The sequence below is a fragment of the Astatotilapia calliptera genome, chromosome 18 (genome assembly GCF_900246225.1).
Source record: "Astatotilapia calliptera chromosome 18, fAstCal1.2, whole genome shotgun sequence".
Taxonomy (NCBI): Eukaryota; Metazoa; Chordata; class Actinopteri; order Cichliformes; family Cichlidae; genus Astatotilapia; species Astatotilapia calliptera.
Genome location: NC_039319.1, coordinates 11844775 through 11867631, shown reverse-complemented (window position 1 = coordinate 11867631; position 22857 = coordinate 11844775). Strand labels below are relative to the sequence as shown.

The 22857-nt window shown below is 40.2% G+C and overlaps 1 protein-coding gene across 1 annotated transcript; it reads right to left on the bottom strand.

The window, feature by feature from the left end:
* Positions 1-4791: 4791 nt before the first annotated feature.
* On the bottom strand, positions 4792-21897 carry ap1m1 (adaptor related protein complex 1 subunit mu 1). Its single transcript, XM_026150077.1, has 12 exons — positions 21690-21897; positions 20797-20953; positions 20628-20695; positions 20402-20532; positions 17281-17428; positions 16972-17098; positions 16422-16564; positions 13916-13987; positions 13443-13601; positions 13034-13159; positions 6014-6089; positions 4792-5596 (listed from the first exon to the last, which is right to left on the bottom strand). Exons 1-12 carry the CDS (start codon positions 21729-21731, stop codon positions 5574-5576), a joined length of 1272 nt encoding a protein of 423 aa, XP_026005862.1. The 5' UTR covers positions 21732-21897; the 3' UTR covers positions 4792-5573.
* Between the last annotated feature and the right edge of the window lie 960 nt (positions 21898-22857).

The window sequence follows — 22857 nt, the reverse complement described above, 5'->3', positions numbered from 1 at the left end:
AAATCAGTGTCAATAGTGTGACGCTGGCATGGCAACCAAAAAACACTTGAGGGGAAAGGTGAAGTTTTATTTCAATCACATGTTGTTCTAATTATGCTATTATAGCAAGGCTTCATTTATGTGGTTTAGTCCCAGAGTTTTAAAAATGCCCTTATTTAAATAACAGGTGAACATTTATTCACCTGTTCAAGTAAAATCTCATTATCCAAAGTATCAAAGTCAGATATGATGAAAGAAGTTAAAGATCATGCAGAGTTTTGCTGGGTTTAGTTTGTCTGTTTGTTAGCAGGATTTGTATGACACATTTACACCAGGTGATTAAAGTCCCAACTTTGAAGTGATTAACTTCTGGAGACGATCCTGGAATTTTTTTTTTATGATGCAACATTAAGGCTGGATGATTTGTCATGTCATATCTTCACATATACATACATGTACTCAAGAAAACATCACAAACAAATCTGGATCCAGAGATCTTGTCCAGAGGCCACTGTAAACCTTGTTGGAAACATGCAGTCTTGGACTGCTCTTGTTTTAATAAATGTTTTGAAATGGTTTAGATCTACCAAATAAAGTACCAGAAATAAACATCTGCCATCACTTATGATCTCTTACATGTGCTCACTAATGTGTTTGTGATGAAGCCTTCATGAGCGCAGTGTAAATCATCCTTAAGAGTGATGGAAACCAGCTTAATCTGTAAATATAAACACTTTTTACATAAACTTTATTTTTAAAATGTATTTTTCTTTCTTTATCTTTTTTCTCTCAGCGGGTTTATAAATACTTACCTGAAAAACTCATATCAGTCTGTCTGACACCAACAACCATGATTCACTTAAATCACCTTAAATCTTCCCCGTTCTGATACTGCTGCGTGATTGGCATTAATTCAGTAATTCAGCATTTGTGATATTTGCATTAATTAGCATTTGTATATAGAAGTTGTGATTAGATTCTCCTATGAACCGGCTCACTCAGTTTAGCTCTTGTGCTACATAATGCCCAATTTGACCTCAGCGAGTCAGACTAAAACTGCTGCAAATAGAATAGAATAGCCTTTATTGTCATTGTACAGAGTACAACGAAATTGGAGTGCCACTCCCTTGGTGCAAGTTTCAATAATAAATATAAATGTAAAATATAAAAAGTACAAAAAAAACAATCGTAAGTACTCAAACAATAGTATGTACAATATATACAGGATAGCAGCATTAATATAATGACAGTATGAATAGCAGCATAATATAATGACAGTGACGGTATGGAATAGGTTCAATTGTTTTTGTGCTTATTTACTACGGTGATAGCTCTGGGAAAGAAGCTATCCCTGAATCTGTTTGTCCTGGTTTTATGTGACCTGTACCGTCGGCCTGACGGTAATAGTTCAAACAGTTGGTTGCTGGGGTGAGAGTGGTCCTTGATGATATTGCCAGCTCTGCTGAGGTACCGAGAGTTTGCAGTGACCTCCAGGCTGGGCAGAGAGCAGCCAGTGATCTTCTGGGCTGTGTTGATGACCCTCTGCAGTACTTTCCTGTCTGCAGCTGAGCACCCTGCATACCATGTTGTTATGCCGTACGTTAGGATGCTCTCTATGGTGGCTCTGTAAAATGTCACCAGCAGCCTCTCCTCCAGGTTGTTCCTCCTGAGCACTCTCAGAAAGTGGAGACGCTGCTGGGCCTTTTTAACCACCGCTGTAGTATTTGCAGTCCAGGAGAGGTCATCAGATATCTGCACGCCCAGAAACCTCATGGAGTGTACCCTCTCCACACAGCTCCCGTGAATGTAAAGTGGGGCCGGGTCTGCTCTGCCCTTCCTGAAGTCCAAGATAAGTTCTTTAGTTTTCGTGGTGTTCAGTTGGAGGTTGTTAACTGAACACCACTCAGTCAGTCTGTTGACCTCATCTCTGTAGTCCGACTCATCCCCCCTTGAGATGAGTCCAACCACTGTGGTGTCATCCGCGAACTTTATGATGGTGTTTGAGAGATGGGTAGGGGAGCAGTCGGATGTGTAGAGCGTAAACAGGAGGGGACTCAAAACACATCCTTGTGGAGACCCGGTGCTGAGTGTGATGGTGCTGGACCGGTGGGGGCCGAGTCTGACAGACTGTGGTCTATTTGTCAGGAAGTCCTTGATCCAGAGGCAGATGGGGGTGGAGAGTCCCAGGTGAGACAGTTTCTGGACCAGGATCTCCGGGATGATATGATTGAATGCTGAGCTGAAGTCCAGAAAGAGCATTCTCACATAGCTTCCGGTGCTCCAGGTGACTCAGCGCAGTGTGGAGTGCTATGGTGATGGCGTCCTCGGTGGAACGATTTGTCCTGTAGGCAAATTGGTGGGGGTCCAGAGTGGGAGGCAGACCGGCCCTGATGTGCTGACAGACCAGTCTCTCAAAGCACTTCATCACTACAGGCGTAAGTGCAACAGGCCTGTAGTCATTTGGGCTGGCCACAGCTGTCTATAAAATAAAATAATACAATTCTAAACAAGATCTACATAATAATAAAAAGAAACACCTTCAAATTTTTCACCTTTCAGTGTCAAAAAATGAAGCCGGTGTCAAGACTTTTACACATTTAATTCCTAGGATCTTTCAAAATAAAAGCATGTCTCAGTGTTTCTACATAGTGAAAAATACTAAATCTGACTAGAAATCTGTCAGCAAAACTTAAATTGTAAAAAAATAAATGTGGAAAATTGTGGAAAAACTTCTGGTAGCTAATTTCCCAGACTTTCCTGTAACTATAAAGCAGAACGTTTTTGTTAACTTTAAAAGAAAATGTCCTTTTTAAACAACACAAAAAACTGATGATCAATTGCAAAAAACAAAACGAAACAAAATAATAATAATAATATAAAAAAAAAACCCTGAATTGCGTTTGTTGGTAGTGAAAAAACAGGAACTTTTCTGAAAGTAAAACTCCAAAAAGTATGCCCTCAACATTTTCTTTTTTCTGTGTAATGGACCAGAATGAAGTCTCTGTAGGGCCATTTCTGGCCCCCGGGCCTTACGTTTGACGCCCCGCTACATGTATTACAGTTTGCAGATTACAATTAATCCACAATACCGCAACACACCCTGACAGATGACTTTTGTACTAAATAAACTAGCAGTTTAATTGTCATTCACTTGCCTGCCATCACCACGCCAGTGACAGCGATGCATTGTATTAAACAATTAGAAGTATTTATGAGTTTGCAAGCTGCACAATCAGTTATAATCTACCACTTGGCAGCTTGTTTGACACCTCTGAGTTTTCTTGTCTTTTTTTTATTTGTGAATTATTTATTTTTAACATTTTACATGCATGTACTGAGTCTCAATATTCCACTTTCTACAAATTTGCTTTTTCAGAATTCCCTGAAGTGACACATTTTTAAACATAAATGAGGAAGCTTTGAGTTTGAGGAACATATTTTTATAACTCTGCGGTCAAACTTAGAGAAGAGTGCATGTTTGCATTAAATATTTGTGAACATGTGAGGGTATGCTTATTTTTTTATTTTTTGCAGCAACCAAACCTTCTGCAAGCAATCTTGCAACATGAGGTTATGTCAGGACTCCCTTCTGACTCGTCTCAGGCTGAATTTGCCTAATGAATGTGCCCTTCTCATCATGTGCCAAACGCTACTTTCACATGCACTGCCAAGTATCGCAGAAACTGTTCCCCAGTGAGTGAGAGTCAACCGTGAGTGTATTTTACCAACGGCTGTGCTGCAGAGATGTCATGACCTGGACTAAGAGGTGCTTAAATTATTAAGAAAGTAAGATCTGAAATAATTCCGGAACGAATAAACAGACCATCATGGAAAAATCTGTAGAACGCAGTTGTGAAACAACTCTAGACAGAGGTGGAGATAGGGAAGATAAAATTTATCTGATCTGAGAAGGTGTAATTACCAGTAACATACCTGCCGTTCTAAATAAAGATGTATATCAGACAAATATAAGGGTGTTGCATATAGAAAACAAAGCTCAAAGTCGAGATGCATTTTAACATATAAGATGTTATCTTGTGTTCTTGCAACTAAACGTCTGGAGGATGGAAAAAAACAGAGCGCTGGAGATAAGCTTGTATTTATAGTTCACACGGGTGAACATTAAACTTCATCTTGATAATTTCTCAAAAAAAATGAAAGTTAAAAAAACATTTCTGTCGGTGGATAATGATTCAGGTTTGTTCCCAGACTGTGAACACCTGCTGCGTAGGTGTTTCTCAAAAACAGGTGCCTCGAAAGAAAAATAAAGACAACTGGAATCTAAATGATAAAATCAAGTCTGGCCATGTTGCAGGTAATGTGGTCACTGCAACCCTCAGCACCTGCTCAGAGTGACTCACATGAATTAGGAGTATCACAGTCCCCTTACAAGACAAACTTAAGCAGTGACCTCATGCCACACCACTGCAGCTTGGCTTGGCGTGAACAATAAGTAGTCTGTGCCGGTCCATTCTACATTTCTCCTGAGCATGTCTGCGATCGCTGACCACAGTTTGAGTCACATCCTTTCCAGCTCTCCTGCTTGTTTACGGAGTGCTTGCACAGAGTTGCCTATGATATCATGGCGGCAGGGGTATTAAGAGGCGCACTGTTTGAAAAGATCTACAGGACCAGGGTGGAAAGAACCATCCAGAGTTAGCTACAACCACAGGTCTGATACAGGAAACCCCCTCGCCAAAGTTTTCCCTCAATTCAGCAATCCTCACTACTCTGCACGACAGGTGTTTGCATGTGACACTACGACAGCTCGCTGTGATGATATATACAAAATGACGCAAGCACACCATGGAACATTTTTCTCTAAATAGACATTTAATGGTTTAAAAGCGTGTAGGTACAGACAGAGGAAAGAAAAACAGCTGCTGGGGTGGGACGTAGGGATTTCTAATTGTTTACCATGCAACCGAACCTTACCGCATTTAATTTTTTGGGGGGGGGGAGGGAGTCAAACTGACCAACTAACAGCACAACAGCAAAGCAGGAAATCAACACTCTGGCACGTATCAATGGCATCACATGGAGAAGATGATACAAAACATGTTTGTTTTCAATTTACAGTTTGTTTCAACTAATAACACTGATCGTTAACATATAATAAAATATATACACATCGTCAACAAAAAGGAATTGTGGCAGAACAAAGCAGCTTCATACAAAAAACTTTTCAGGCTGACCGAGTGGGATGTTGACCTGTGTGTAGCTGATTACAGTAACGTTAAATTGGAAATGTAACACTTGGTTGTTTTTTTAACAAATCTGACCCACTGTGATAGATTGTGCACGACTCTTCGCTGCATCGGGTGATGTAAACACTCCTCCTGCTATACTTGACCTTCGTATCGGGAGCCACACTGAAGTGAAACAATCAATTTCGAACCTTGCCTATCTGAAGGCTCCGTCTAAGATTTGCATTGATCATAAACAAATGTAACATCAACAAATACAAAACTAAACTAAAAGGAGATACTGGCAATCCTCCGCTGTTACGACTGCCACCTGCCATTGATAGCACATTAGCGGCTCGACTCCACCCCGTCTGACTTCCACCTGCCCACTGCCGGCTGAGGCGCTGCCTACTGAGTCCGGAGCTGGTAATCTGGGAAGGAAATGAACAGGACTTAATCAAATGGGGAAAAAAAAAAAAAGAAGGGGGAATCTGAGAGAAATCAAGTGGAGGCAGCTGATGCTTTCCACCCAGAATGAATGGAATATGGAGGAAATGAGATGAGGATGTTTAGCAATTACTGGCAACATTAGCAAAAAGACCAACATGTGCAACCTTGGTAATCTCAGTGTGAAGATCGGGGAAGCTCGACAAAGAAAGTTCACTTTCTCACATTTTGCAGGACGTTGCCACATTGCCTCGTGTACTACAGCGTATCCCCTTTTCATAGAACTGCATGGGTGCAAGGTCAGTTCCCACCACATTGCACTGCATTGCCTAACTGTTGCATAATACCTGCACATATGGGCACTCAGTATCTCATAACAGCACCAGTGTGAAGTGACCTACCTCCGTTTTGGGTGATGTAGCGCACCCACGGCAGGGCCTGATATCCACTCTTCTCAATGATCTTGAGGTAACGCACCTATGAGGAAGAAAAAAGAAAAAGCAGCTGATATAAATATGGTTGAAATTATAAAAAAATAAAAATAAAAAATATTTTATATATATATATATATATATATATATATATATATATATATATATATATATATATATATATATATAGACACAAATGCACGCGCACACACACACACAGAGGGGTCAATAATACGGTGTTAAAGTTCTAGAGTAATGTACTATTCTAGAGTATATTCAATGAATCATTTCCTCATAAAATTATTTGAGATATTAAAAAAATACTTTTACGTTTATCATCTAACCTGCACTCGGGCATCTAACTATAATCTAACTATGGCTACCATCCCAGTATGAACCTGGTAAGGACAAGCTACAAAACAAAACAAAAATCACACCTACAGGAAACTGACAGCTGACACTTCACCTAAGATACAAGCCTGTGAACTCTACAAAGAATGATAGCACCCAGAGGAAGTGAGTGCATTGAAAAGAAGAAAAAAAAAAAGACAAAACAACGTAAACTGCCTGCTTGATTTCTAACCGAGGTGCACCCTGGACAGGTTGCCGGTCGCAGGAGACCGACCCTGAGAGAAAGACACTCATTCACACTCGAGTTCACACCCAGTGTCAGTTCAATTCTAAGTGCTAACCGCTGCACCACCACACCGCCCTATTCTAAAGATGTGGTTTTATTTCCACCCAACATGCACTTATTGTTCCATTTGCTGTTTTTATAAAACTGCAACGTATGTTTATTTCTCGAATCTTGAGAAATAAACAGTTATTTCTCATAACAGCTGCACTACTTTGTTGCTCACTGGGCTTCTTGAAGAAGCATATTTAAGAGTTTAATGGCAAACCTAAAGGTTTCAGAAACATATATATATAAAACATATACATGTATAATTCTTTTATTGAATGCATTTTTTTTAAAAATGTTTTACCCACAACGATAATTGGCATTTTCTCCAACTGCTTTCTGCATAATAGCAAGTTACCAAGCACCCGTTGCCTCTCTAAGCAGCAGGTTGATAAGCGCTCAGCAGTCGAGAGATATGCTTTTAAGGCCGTGGTGAGCTGTGAGTTGTAGTAAAAGTTTTGTTGTTGATGAGGAAGCTGTAGTATGAGTCACACAGAGAAGAGGGAAGCGACTACAGAACAGCTTTCAAGGGAGACACAAAAATAATTTACATAACTGTATTTTTGTAAGTCCTGGGAGCAAAAAAAAAAGAGAAAAAAAAAGGGGGAAAAAAATTCCACATCAGCACTATTGAGATACAACTTTCACAAGTCATTAACTGATATTTCACCAACCCAGTGTTACCACAGAGTTGATTTTCGAGAAGAGAGGCTAAAAATATCACTTCGTCTTCACTATATGTCCATCTTTGATTGCACACATGTTTTTTTCCCTGGACAGGTGTGGGAAATGACACTGGCACAGTGTGTGTGTAAAAGTTTTTTTAAATGCTGAAATAGTTCACTTCACTTATCTGAATAATATCACAACAACATACCACAATGCAAGCAGAATTTCATGGTAATTACATGGTAAATACTGTGTAATTGGCACATCTAACACACAAAAAAAACAATATGCGGTGTCATAATTTGCAGGGATGAGGCGCAAAGCCATCTTGAAGCTGACATGACCCCCGCTCTGGGAGACGTCACCATGTCATGTCTCTATCATGCCAGTTCCCAGCTAGGAGCCGGATATACGGCGCAGGAATTTGCGGGTCAAGTGGTGGCAGGGCTCTGGTGAGGCCTCGGTACCGGCCGCCTTGTTATTACCTTCCAGTACACAGTGAGGTCAGAGCGAGAGAGCGCCGTGGTCACCAGAGACATGACGACAAGCGCATAGACGTGGGATCACCGAGTCTGCCGGCACAGCACTTCTCCTCGAACGCTGCAGCCAAACATGCAGTCGGCCTGACCGTGGGTACGCAGTCAGCAAAACGGCACCAAAAGCCATCCTCCGCAAAATATCATTATGGCTTGTAAGATGAGAAGGGGAAAGGAGGATGTTTGTTGTATCTAGTTTGGTAAGTACAGACTGCATGTGTGGTCTGCACTTATCAGGCTTTTGGTAGAAGTTATGGCTCAGAAACCATCTGCCAGCATGTTTGGGTTCCTTCGACTTCACCTAAAGAAGCACAATTTGAAAATATTACAGCAGCTCTGCTCTCACTGCCACTCAGCCAAAGTGTGGGGTTGCTCCATTTTCTAGTTAAGTTTATAAGGTGGAGTTACGTGCATCACACACACTTCACATGTGCGCTTCCCTACACTTAGTGGTAGAGTTAAGAGGAACTTTCTCATGCTTTGATATTTACATGTGTCTAATTAAGATTCACGGCCTCTTCTCACACGTAGAGAGTGGCGTTACTGGCAGCATTTGGGTCTGAGACCCAGTCTGCCGTTGCCCTGTAATAAGGGAAAGGTTACAGGCTTGAAACAAGAGTTTGATGGGAATATGGCTCTTAATAGGTTCCCTCTAAAATAGTGGGTGCACCACGGTGTCAATGCAAACGTGGGGACGTTTCTCAAGCTTCTGGTCTCCCAATCAAAGCTCTGTACTTTGAAGACCTTTCAATCACTGATTCTAACACTTTGTTTATATGTTCTAAACATGTGCAGAGCAGTTCATTGCATTACTAAATTTAAAACAAGTCTTTATAACTTCTCAAATTCGACTACAACTTCCTTTTTCTCTCAATATTACAAATCAACCAAAGTGTAAAGTACAAAATGTTTTTTGAGTGATCATCTGAACAGTCTGATAAAACGCTGCAAGCAGCCCCACCTTGCAGGCAAACTTAATGAATCGGTTGAAGCTCAATGTGCAACCTGCAGCACTCAGCTGAAGTACGTTAGGTGTAAAAATCCCTGGGGTGCTTTGTGGCTTTCAGATTCAAACCTTTTCAGGTGGCTTCCTTCCAGGAAGTTACAAATTAAGCCGAGAAAGAAAAAAACGATCTTGACATTTGTTCACGGTGGAGTTTCATAGATAATCACGTTTTTTGAGTTGTGGTTTAGCGCTACATAGTTTTGCGAACACAATTATGTAAAACGAACATCTCAGATGCCTTTGCAGGTTTTGCAAAAAAAGAAAAACTGAATACTGCCCTGCAATTAAAAGTTTACTGATCACCATCAGCACGATCTTTTTAATTCCAGGATTATACTTGCAACATCCAACATCCACCCCATCGCTCCAATGTCTGCCACTTATCTGGATCCAGCTATCTAAGCAGAGCCAACTCTCCCCAGCCACCCAGAGAGACATAATCTCTCCAGCATGTCATGCGGTCTCCTAGCAGTTAGGGAAGCCCCTAATACTTCAACTCAGAGGCCTCCAGATGGCATACCAAGCAGATGACTGGACCACCTTAACTGGCTCCTTTCAATGTGGATGATCAGTGTTTGACTCACACTCTCTCCCAGTTATCAAAGTTTCTCGCTCCATCTCCAAGCGTGAGCACACACTACAGAGGAACCTCATTTCTGCTGTTTGTGTTTGCGATCTCATTCTTTTGGTCATTACTCAAACTTGTGGCCATACGTGAAGTTAGAAACATAAACTGATCAGTTCAGCCACATCTTTGAGCACTCTGTGCACCACAACAGTCCGTCATATCGCTTTACTCCCCACAGATCCTGGATTAATCTCCCGCTCCACTCTCTCCGCACTAGCGATCGAGACCACGACATGCTCCAGCTCCTCCGTCTGACTTTAAATGCAATAAACAAATGTAAAGAAAATAAGAGGCGGTGGATATGGACCACTTTATTCTCATCACTAGGCACAATTTCACTTCTGCAGGGTGTGTACAGATTAAAGTGATGAGAAAACACTTTTTTTCTGAGTGTGTTTCAGTCACCGAAGGTCACCAGTGTTTGAAGAAAACCACAAAAAAGAGGATTCATCTCCTACACTGATGCGCTATTCCACCGAAACAAAGAATATACAAACTGCAACTACAAATATCGTACTAAACATCACAGTTTAAATGTTGTTTGTGTGTGTGTTTTAAATAATTAATTACCATCTTACAGATGATGTCAGTTTTTAATGTAGGAAAAACACTTCATCCCATCACTGTGCAAAGCCGCCTGTGTTACTGCACTAATTCATACATTTGCTCTTATACCAGCATCTGTTCGTTTATGAGCAAACAGTAATTTAAAGGAAGGAACGAATGGGGGATTATTTCTTTCGGCTACCTAATTGCCACAGAAAACGTCAAGCATTCTTATACTGCCAAAAAGCAACCCAATTACAACTATCATGCATTTCAATTAAGTTCAGCGTCTCGTTTCCGAGTGGGCTGCATAATATCCGTAGAATTTAATAAAGTTTTATCGAGAACCATAGGAAATGTGGAGACGCTGGAAAATATGACCTTTTAGCTCTTTTAATGGGAGCCACAGAGAAAACAGTAATAAAAGTTCAGACGTAATTGAAATTGTGTTAGCAGCAGAGAGAGGAGTCTCCAGCAGTCTCAAAGAGTCAACTATAAGTTGATGACACAGCTTATTAGTAAGACTACACTTGTGGTTTTAAAGTATTTTCTGAAGAAGGACGTTTACATACGCGTCAATGCTTTGAGTTATAACTGACGCTACAGCTTTTGTGACAGCATGTCCTTGACTTACGTGTAACAAAAGACACACGCAGGGTTAATTATGTAACCGTCGTAGGTATATTACTTCCTTAATATACCTACAAGAGATTCGCCATGCCCTTCCCCACACAAGACTGTAAAAGCGATGAAACAGACACGTTCAGATGATTTCAGGTTCACGTGAAGGAGCGCATGTGTGAAGTGTCCAGACATGTACTGATGTCTGTGAAGGAATCAAGCCAGAGTGAGTAAGTGTGTTTGTGTTTGGCTGCCAGAGCTGGTTCTGGTGCAGCAGTGGCAGCAGATGAGTTCAGGTATGGATGTTCACACGCTTCACACGTGCTTTCCTTCCATCATTGTCCCACACTTCAGATTTGTAATACATTAAGTTTCGATAACCGTAAAAAAATATATATACATTTCCGCCTTCAGTTCTCAGATCCTACATGGACATACCCCACCCTCACTGGGTGAGTTCAATATTCATGTTAAAACTGAATATTAGTGAACAGGTGTTATTAGCTGCCTTCAGCTCATTTAAAAGTCACCTCAAGTGACGGCTAAGAACAACCAGACCCTGAAAAGGATAAGCGGAAGCGAATGGATGGATGGATGGATGGTACATTGTCTGATGTTGTGTTATTGGTTTTATCTGACCTGCTGTTAAATAAATACATTCAAAACCGGTTTTTAACCCGGTGACAGTTTAGATCTTTATGCTCTCTTCGTGATACAGTGGTACCTTGTTTATCGCGGGAGTTCAAACCTTCGTAGAAAAATAAGCCCAGTACTATAGAATGAAACCAAAGATCAAACCCTGTTTTCAGAACATGGGAATAAAGCAGCTGCGAGAGAATTCAACATTAATGAATCAATGGTACGGAAGTAAAGGAAGCAAGAAGAATGAGTTGAGTAACGTTTGACTTATCTGTTTTGTTTCGCTTAATGCGCCTTATAATCCGGTGCGCCTTATGGTCTGAAATATACGGTAACTTCTACCTTCCGCAGCTACCGCAGGCGTCTTTGATGGTGCAAAATGTTTCATCGACATTGTTGTGTTAGTTGGGAGAAAACTTACAAACATACAGTGCAGCACTTCAGAGTCTCACTGCTAGCGATCGCAGATTTATGTAAATTTGACAAGCTGAACGCATTCTGTACTGTATAGGAGACATGGCACGAGATTGATTGACAATAGTCTACAGCCAATCAGGACGCAGAAAACAATGTGCTGTAAAAAGGCGAAACCGCGTTATAGTGAGGGACCACTGTATATGCCAATGACTAATGTACAGAATGACAGTCATAATGAAATGTTGAGGAAAGAGAAACGGACAGCCTGACAAACAACCTGAAAACAGCATAAAATAAGCAAAATGTGTGTGTGTGTTTTCTTTTCCTAAGACAGTTAGGCAGTGGCATTGATGTCTGGCCCAACATTCTTTAAAAAACAGCTTTTACAATGTCAAGTTTAAACATCTGACCCCTAAGAGTATCCCTAAGGATATTTCAGGAGCTCTTGCTTTAGATAAAAAGTACAACGCTAAATTACCTGTGGCTGGTGTAAAACTGAGGTATAATTGTGCGAATGTACCTGCGGAAACACTGTTATTTTCATTGGAGGCCATAATATGATATTTTCAAATGAAGTTTGTCAAGTCGCCATTGTTTCCTCACATCAAGACATGGGAAAACGCTACACATATAATCACAGGACAACTGTGATTATACAGTATGAGCAGAGTGCATGTGTGTAAGTCTGCGGCGAGCAAGAGATTTCATTTAAACATGGAGCAGAAATGAAGCCTAAACATTAGCTTCTGTCTCAGTTTCAGGTCAAAGGCAATCAAAATCCAATGAATCTACTCACCTGCTAACAAGACTGACATTTTATATCATTGTTATTAACAGAAAAGCAGAGGGCCAAGTTCAACTTGATGAGCAGTTGCCGTCTGGTTGGCTCAATGCTAGAAATTTCTTAACCACACAGGGAAGCTGACTGTTTAGCAGTGCTCCCTTACTGCCCCCTCTGGCTAAAAACAGGACCAACATGGATTGTTTGAATTCCAGCTGTGGAAACGGGGACAGCTGTGTGATGTTGCTACATACCAAGAATTCTAAACCCAAAATAATAATCAAAACCGCAGGTGTAAATAAGCAGCATTTAGTTCAGCATGCTTACAGACAGTATGTCACAAAGGGATGATGAATACATTTTTACTGTATGAACAGAGACAGTGTTTGTTTTTTGTTTAACAGCTTGTTGTTTGCTTAGGGTTGACAAGTTATTTGAGAAACCGCCGCTCGACGGAGATCATACCTGGATGCCTGAGGTAGTGAAGTATGGGATCTCAAACTTGACACTGATTGGTGGTTTCCCCTCCTTATCTTCAGCCTCTACGCTCGGGAGGCCGAAGTGGGCTCGCATCAAATACTCCTTTCCACCCTGTGAGAAGTTGCAACACAAGCTCTTTAATAAAAGACGAAAACAAACTATAAATCTACTGTGTTTCAGCTTGTAAAAGGAAAACCAGATTGTATAAAGGCCCACAGCTGCTCCGCGTTGTTTTAGAGAAGTATAATTACAATCTGCATGTTTTTATTAACAATAAAAACCAGAATTGTGTAGCTTTATAACATAAGCAAACTACCATCCAAAAGCCTAGGGTAATATTACACAATTTCTGCAACCGTATGTATGAAGCTCGTGAGTCACAGTTTCTGCTCACAGGGAAAGACTTGATTGACCAGACGATCTCACTGTTCTCAGGCACCCACTTCACACTGCCCACTGTGGTCTTGAATTTGGGTGAGTCAGCGTCCGTTGGCACGGGAATGTGAATCTCTACGTTGTTGGCTGTGGAACGCCTCTTGAACTGACTCTTTGCCTAAGAACCAAAACAAGCAGGTCAAGTCTAACACGCTGCTCTGCCTAAACAGGGTATTAAAACAGGGCTTAATTTAATGCGCATTTAAAACCTTAATAGTCAGAGTTACCACGCATGACAACATGATACAGTACATAAGCAGCCTGATCATAATTGCTGTATGCTTTGCCTGACTGAACATATAGAAGCTTAAGCCAGGCTGAGCTCCAATCATTTGTAACTCCACTTAAATTTTTCTTTAAATCTGACAGCAATAATAGTTCAGCTACACATGACGCGGGCAACTAAATGTACCCACTGAAAAAGCTTCCAACCTTAATCATGTACTCAATCCGACTGTGAGAGTGCTTCTCGATAACAGACTCAATCCAGATCAGGGGCTTCACCTGAAACAGAAAAACCACATCGATTTTAAGTGCACAAATGTCGAACGCACCACTTTAAATAACACATGACTTAGTCGCCACCCAGAGGGCAGCAGGTGTTACTACAGCAACCGAATATAAGTCATTTTGAGACTAGCTTGTACATTTATTTTGTTTCTACAGCAACCAGCAAAAGATACTCATATACTCATGCTGCAGTGGTGTCGGCTGTATTGTGTGAAATCTTGTAAAGGAAAATTAGGGAGAAACAGAGATTGCTCAAAACTTTGGAGTGACTTTGCAATCTGCGTTATTATGTAACTGCTTCTTGGTATATCCTTTTAAAATAGACGGTTACATCATCAAGTTACAAGAGACTGAACTTTAATCTTGTTTGATCAACTTTAATGTTTCCTTTGTATTTTTGTACCTTACGATATAAAGCGCTTTCGAGGCAACTGTTGTTGTGATTTGGCTCTATATAAATAATCTTTATTTATGAACTATGCCCAGCAAGCACAGATCTGGATTTAAAATGAACAGGTTTGTATTTTTTGTCCACACGCAGACAGCCTTCGTGCTTAATCTGACGCACATGTTATGGTATAGAAGCAGGTATAATATGGAAAAACCAAAGTATAAAAGAAACCATCCTTCAAACAGTTTTTACACGTATACAGTAAAGGGCTTAAAAGGCATAAAATAAAATACAGACAATTTAAAAAGTATTAAGAAGCTTAGCTGAGTAATATAACCAAGAAAAATTGCTTCTTAGATTAACAATTTCAGTTCTGCGCGCTGCAGCTCCTTGTTAACTAAAACTGAAAGACTTCTGCTCAACTATACCACTTCCTTTCCGGCACGCTTACTGGTAAAACTGTTGTGAAACACTTATAGAAACCATGAACCGAGTCCAAACTGGCAGAACATTGTAAGTCTGCCTATAGATTACCATTTGACTCAACAAATGCAATTTATCAGTTCCTTTCATCGAAAAAAGTTTGTCATTTTAAACGTTTTTTGAGAGTAGAGGATGATGGTTGAGCTCTTATCTGCTCTCTTTTTGTTTTTTGAGAGTGTTTTTTTCCCCTTCAGAAAAAAAGCACAGTTAAACACTATTCATAACACACGCCTATGTGTGACAACCACAGACCAAGTACTAAACCGTGTGGTTGTGTTTCACCTGTTTTCTTCTGTGGTTATCACAAACATTGATGAACAGATGAGGTACTAGTCTAAGCTGCTGGCTCATGAATACAGGCGTATTTACCCCATATGTGTATTTGTACAGGTATATAATGACTTTAATATATTCCCTTTGGGTTTTTTTTTTCTTTTCTTTTTTTTTTCCTTTCTTTCTTTTTTGTTTGCTTTGTTATGTTTTATGCTTTTCTTGATAATGAATAAAACTGTTTAAAGAGAAAAACATTGATGAACAGATGAGGTACTAGTCTAAGCTGCTGGCTCATGAATACAGGCGTATTTCTGTATACAAATAATTCTGCAACAAACCCCCCACCGTCGCTACCACCCCGAAACAGCCTTCTCCCAAAGGAATTCTATTCAAAATATTTTTAACCTGTTTTTTTATATTAGTTCTGGTTCAAATTCACTTTACTTAAAATATCTATTTTAATCAAACCAGAAATAACAGAAAAACGCAAAGACTCGCATAACATAAAGTATATGGGAAAATAAAGCAACACTTACTTAACTATAAGCAGACCAATTGCATAGTTGCCCCCTACAGGCCCATTTTGAAAGGAAAAGCCCAACATAAAACATTTTGAAATGGGTTTTTTTTGTCCCCCAAAAAGAAGCAAGCAAACACTTTATCTTCTTGGTAATTAAAAACACTCACTAAGGTGACATTAGGAGGCTTTATAGCAGAGGTTCTCATACATTTTCTGGAAAGCTTCCACTTCAGATGCAGAAAATGCTCCTTAATTTCTATCAAGCTGAATTTCAGTGCAATAATCGTCACAAAGCAGCATCAGCAGTAACAGTTTTTAGTTTACATAGAATCAAAAATCTCTTCATTCAAATTTAGTTTCACTACTTGGTCACCCACGCTCCACCTGCAGTGGCTCTACTGCCCACCTGTAGGGCCTGCCCCACGGTTTATGAACCACTGCTTTAAAGAGTAAATGTAATTTGATTATTTCCACAAGTGGCTTCAGCTTAAATGATGAGATCAGATTTCAGTAGTGAATTCTATGCACGACCTCATTTGATTTGAAGCAGTAAGCAGATCCGCATGTTCACGTGTACACAGTCTTCATTCCAATCAGATTATCTGTCTGGATTCCTTTAATATACGCCCAGTTCTTTCACTGTTACAGCACTATGTATGTATGTTCACTGCATGTCCGTTTGCAGGTGTGTCAGACCCTTTCGGAGCCTTCCCCTGGTTTGGACTCTAACTACTCGACTTGTTCAGCCACATATTACTCACGTGAGTGTTGAGGCGGTAGGACATGAGCTCAAACTCTCCGTCGGGAGGAATGAAGGAGATGGTGCGGTCGTTCTCAAAGCGAGACAGACGGACACACTGGTGAAACTTGACATCCTCCAGCTCTACTGATTTACTCTTCCCTCCTGCAAATACAAGCATCAGAGGCGATTTAACGCGATTAACCAAATTAGCACGAATCAGGCACAGACTAAATAGTTGTTCTAAATAAAATGCGATTTTCCACATGGTACGGCAGGCTGTCAACCAATCAGAATCTCAGTGGCTTGGCTCAGTTCCTTCTGTCAATGTGTCAAAGTATCCTTGTGCAAGATACCGAACCCCGAGTTCCCTCCGATGCATCCATCAAAATGTGAGCGTGTGTGAACGTTAGATAAAAGCGCTTAGGTAAAGATACAAGAACTATGTGTGCTTAAATGACAGAAAAGCACTGTCATCTGGTTATTTTTACATCTATTATTACATCAACTATTCATTTATTGCTCGAAAGCTTCAATGCTTTTTTTTTCTTAGCAGCAAAGAAACAACTCACGTCCAGTGTTTTCAAACAGAACTTTGTCGTTCAGTCCGAGCCGTAGCTCGGGCATTCCAGAAAGGAAGACGCGCATCTTTATGGAACCAACAATCTCGCTACGGAGAACATTGCCGTTGGCACTAACCTGAAAGACAGTCAATGAGTAAAGAGGAACAGATGAAAGCACATATTAGCGATCAAAGACTGTACACACAAAACAGCAAGCTGGACAGTCGGAATGCGCTGTGACGCACCGGGAGAGGAAGTTTACAAACACTCTGACCGGCATTCCTTATGCAACTCGGGCCTTCTAAAACAAGTTCCTACCAGGAGGTTCACTGACTCAATGACGTCCAGGAAGACCTCATTTTTCCTGTACTTGATACCCTCTGACCTCCAGGAGACAGCGTTGGTGACTGTGGCGGGGGGTCGCGGGGCTCCAGTGTCTAGCTTGTGGCCCTCCTGAGTTATGTATCTGAGAGACAAAAAAATGTAAACAGGAGAAAAACCTGAGAAAAGGGGAAATTAACTGTCTGAGATGGCGAGTTCCCAGAAAACATCAAAGAAGAACAGAGATTGTTGATTTTATGAGGGAGGATTGTCTGACTTATTACTGTACTCATGTGGGGGAAATCCAGAGTTGGTTTGCTGCACGTCTACATCACTCACTTTTGAAAGACTAAACGGTCATTTACAGTCGTTTATGGTGATGACAGTAAGATCTTTTTGACTTGTAGGTATGCAGAAATGACGGGATAATACCACAAGGGAAAGCGCAAACTGTAAAAATCGGACATAAATAAATAAAACAATCAAATATGCTTTTTAGCACAGTGATTTGCACTGATTGAAAACCTGAGAAAATGTCATCGGGAAATTAGCAGTTAAAGCAGTAATGATTACAAATGACAGGAATTTGGCTGCATTCAGCCGCAGGTAAAACGATCTCTGTTTAAGATCTACTGTTTTTTCCACTGAGATTAGATGCACTTTATTGTTTGAGTGATTACAGTGTTTTTTTATTCAGGAAACTTCGGGGCTGTTGGTTTTTTTGTACTACGAAGGTCAATCACTTCTTAACAGGTTACGTAGCCAGGGTAACTTGTGCTGCGAACCAAACCTGCCCCAAAACAGGTTATGTCTGAGATTAAAGACCAACCTGAGAAATCCTCACCTACTGACCAAGCCGGTCTCTGGAAATTAGCGTCAGCATTCCTTAAAGACCCCTTATATTTCTGTGCACGTATAGTAGGAGCATCAAAAGTATTTTTTTTTCCTTACATGCCATTTTATTCCTTGATTTTTTTCCCCCTATGATCCTAAAACTTGATACCCATTTGTAGGCATACGTAGGTCTAAGGCTATGTTTGAATTTCATTTTTGATTTCATTCACTGCTCGTTCTCAGCCAGCAGCTGAACGGATAAAACTGTCTGTTAAACATTAATTTAAGGAAATACTCAATTATAATCCACCAGATTCTCCTGCGTCATAATGACAAACATCCAGCTTTCAAATAGGATCAACTTTATTTATAAAGCAAATCTTGACCAAAGCGCTTAAAGGGCTCTAACATTCGCACGGTGCTTTTAATACTAATCTACTGTACAGTGGTTTTCCTCTCACACACACACACACACACACACACACACACACACACACCCACGGCTCTCGCTCAGTTAGCTTTGTAATAGCCTGCCGACGTGTCTGCAGCAGCTGTGTTACTTTCAGTCTGTATCATGTGCTTAACGTCTTTGCATTTTTCCCATAGTTACGTTTTATCTACCGTTACAGATTCCTCAGCCTCTCGTCACATGCTTCCAATAACGCCCGATTCATGTCAACACATAGGGGAAAGTCTGGCTTACTGAGCAAGTTGATAACTGGCTTCACATGACTGCTTATCACGATTGCTAATGTTATGGTAAGTGAATCCAGATAAGGAAGAGATAGCCTGGCTTTGTTGAACTCATTGTGTTTGAGGCCCAGTTGTTTATCAGCAACAGCTGTCTTAGTATGGTTAGCTCAAAAAGCACCCTAAAGCTAATTTCCAATAATCTTGTCGTTTATTCAGGCAGCACAGTGATCCAGCGATTAGCGCTGGTTCAGGCTCAGCTGGGCGCATTCTGTGTATGTTTTCTCTGAGTGCTCCAGAGACGTGCGGTATGATCTGGACAGGTCACCAGTCCATCACAGAGACATCCAACCATTCAAACTTACATTGACACCTTAAAGCCAATTCAGAATCACCAGTTAACCTAACAAGTTAACAACCTAACAAGTTAACAACCTAACCTATGTCTTTTGGACTGTGGGAGGAAGGCTCCACACACGAGCCAGTCAGCAGGTGAACTGAAACCCAGAGCCGCCTTCTTAAACTGAAATAAACTGGTTTCAAAAACATTTTATTTTTGATTAACTTTGCAGCTGTACAGATGTCAGACCTACACTGTAAAGTGCAGCATTATATCATGGAGATTATTTTGTCTTTTATTACAAGCCCAATTCTAAAAGTTGGGATGCTGTGTAAAATATAAAACCCCCAGAATGCAGCGATCTGCAAATCTCATAAACCCACATTTTATTCACAACACAACGTAGAAAACACACCAAAGGTTTAGCTCTGAGTGAATTTGATGGCAGCAATAAGTCGAAAAATAAAGTTGGGATAAGGCAACAAAAGAGTGGGAATTAAGTGGCACTAAAAATAAACGTCTGAAGGAAAATTTTGCAACTAATGAGGTTAACCGGCTACATGATCAGGTATTAAAAGAACATCATAAAAACACAGAGCTCGTCTGACATCATCAAACTCAAAATTTTAATTTCAACCTTTTTTTTCTTAAGATTTTCACAGATTAAACATTTGGTAAGAACCCAGATTTTCCTGTGAATAAAATCTGGGTTCATGAGATTTGAAAAAAATCACTTTTTACTATCTTGTTTACATTTTACACAACATTTCAACTTTTGGTTAGCCCTCCCAATTGTAGGATTCAGGGGTATCAATCAATACTGGTATCAATGAAAGACTATTAATAAGTTTTCAGTCTTGGATGAGTACCTCAACCTGCTCTGTATACCTCATTGAAAACAGACTAGGTTCACGTTTAGAGAGTCTGCCATGTTGTATGGTTTCTAAAGAACTTTTTCGTAGCCACCACAACCTCTCCTACACACATTTAAAGGGTGAGCCCAAGGGTATTCATATGGTTGCGATCTGCAGTTTCACCACTAGATGGCAGTAATTTGCTTCTTATAACTGTTACAGTATGCTAGGAGCCCCATGACTTTGCTTTATATGTTTTAGTTATGAATAACTAAAATGTTATTTTACACATTTGAGTTTCTTTGGTGTAAGAATAAAAATGGACCCATGACCCTGAAAATCCAGCACTTATGAACCCTCATGTTACCTGCAGTGAGACAGCAGCTAAGAGGATACTCACTCTTGGAGAATTTTGCTGTCAGTGGTCTGAGGATAGCCAAAGTCCATCAGCTCATCCATGAGCTCATATATGATAACAAAGTTGTCTCTAATGCTCTCCTCCTCTAATTCTTTGAAATACTCTGAAAAAACCTAAAACAACACAAATAAACACGTTGCACTTGTAGCAAAAGTATATGCATGTGTTATTGTTATTAACTAAAAGCTGGTGAATAATTAAATCATACCTGAACAATTTTGTACAAGAAAGAGAAAACCAGGGAGACGCTGGCATTTTTTTTGGATGTTGCAACCACTGATGTGGCGTGTGTTAAGAAGTGTAACTACAGGACAGAGAGTAAGTACAACACGTGCACACCGTAAATGTTGATGTGTTTTGAGGATTAATAAGGATACAGTAGAGATTATTGTGTTTGATCCACATGAAACGGACGCCGCCATGAGCCAGAATTGGTGATAGCGTGCCCTCTTCCTCTTTGTCCATCAGAAGGGTCATGAAGTGCTCAATCTCTGACATATCCACATCTCCCCGATAATTTCGGCACACCAAGACCTGAAAGAGAAAAACAGCACATGTGCAGCTTTCATTAATATCAGTAAGTCACTGTATTTTCACATTAAAGCTCAAAACATGCGTTGCTGCCCAAAAAAGAAAAGAAAAGGCATGAGTATATTCACTGTATCTCAGAATGTATGTAAAGCCAGGGCAGTATATAGCAACAATATCATCATAACAACAGATATTTACATCTCCATATGTGCAGGCAATCTCCTTCACACCAAACACTTAAAGTTTTTTTTTATTTAAAAGGGATTCACGTGTTATTATTACACCTGCAAGGCTAAAGCAGAGACGTGGGTGGAAACTAAATACAGGTAAACCTGATACCTTAGGAATTTTTCATGCCCTTTATGTCTTTTCCACTTTTCCATTGATTTAGTCGGATTCAAAACCGACTGTTCGTGTAAATCACAAAGCATCATCACAAGCCCCCGGGCTGTAAATTCAGTGTACAACTCCCTGCTGCTAACAGCTGGTCCCCTGGCTGTTAGTCATCGGGTTACATTTTTATTCAACGCTATCGCCTGACATCACTCCAGGTGACACCTGTCATATAAATTGAAAATTGCTGACTTTCGTTACAAGGTAAACCCTCTAAATTGCAGTGTGAACCGTTGAAGATACGCTAGCTGCTCGCTGCAGACTGAGCCGCATTATAATCTGTCAAGCAAGAATGTGCTAGCTAGGCTAACCTTAGCTTAGCATCGCCCCTCCACTGTTACTTTACCTTTCCCTTCAAATCCAAGACGTACACGGCGCTCGCAGACATCTTGAACTTATTTACACGAGCCCAGCTAAGCTCGTTATCAGTTGATAATGTTGGCGAAAACTAGTTCAGTGCTAAAAATCAAAGAACAGACTTCCATTCATAATACTGAAAAGAAGAACACAACCCTTCCCCTTTTCTTAACACTCTACATTCGCAAGGAGCGCCCCCTGTGGAATGGGAGGGAGCACTACAAGTCTCTGGCATCTTTTTTTTTTTTAAACAAAAAACATTTTATGGTTAAGTCAGTAAGACAGGAACTTAATTTAGATCATTATTAAATAATCTATATGGTAACAACAACAACAACAATAATAAAATAATAAAATAATAATAATAATAATAATAATGACCTTTAAAAACAGGGCTTATGCTTAATTATCTCACCCTTTTAAAATAATTATTAGTCTTTGAGGTAACCAAACAGCCTGCATATAAGCTGGAGTCATGATGGAGTGTAAACCAATCTGGTGTGTAATCATGCCACTGATCATGCCACCTACTGTCATTGTTGTCATGTTCACATCCATGATAGAAACTGCTGCTCATGTCTTATCTCACTTTTGCTGACATGCTGTGAGATTCTTGATAGAATCTGAGAACACAACAAAAAGATCCGGAAGATTGAAACTGGCAAAGATGGCTAAATGCTGATTAGACATTTCCATGCAAACATGCCAGTATAAACATCTTAGCAATCTCATAGTTTCTGGTTTGTGTTATCCTGTATGCTGACACCAACTTTGCTTTAGTATTGTAGCTCCATCTTCTGGATTGATGTGTCACACATGTTTTACGATACATAATGATCACCACAAGATAGCACCGTTTTCAACTGTTTTAGTGTCCAACAGAATAAAGTGCAGCAGTGGGTCTTAATTAAATATGACAGCATCAAACAATTCAACATTTGTTATATAATAAAATACATGTTTTCATATTTATTACTAGTAAGTTAACTTGTCGATTACTTTGAATAGTTTAGATTTTAGGGGTGCACTGGTCAACACTGTCATCTCACAGCTTCAAATCTGTGAGGTTCCATATTCTACATTTGCAAAGACATGCATGTGAAGTTAGCTGGTGATTTTAAATTAGCTGCAGTTGTGAAGGTGACAGTTGGCAGTTG

Excerpts from the sequence above, each read along its gene's own strand:
- ap1m1 (XM_026150077.1), bottom strand. The coding sequence starts at position 21,731 with ATGTCTGCGAGCGCCGTGTACGTCTTGGATTTGAAGGGAAAG. Across the intron at positions 13,988-16,421 it reads CCTACCGCCTCAACACTCAC|GTGAAGCCCCTGATCTGGAT; the intron begins GTGAGTAATATG and ends TTTCTGTTTCAG. Across the intron at positions 6,090-13,033 it reads TCACTACCTCAGGCATCCAG|GTGCGTTACCTCAAGATCAT; the intron begins GTATGATCTCCG and ends TCTTCCTCATAG.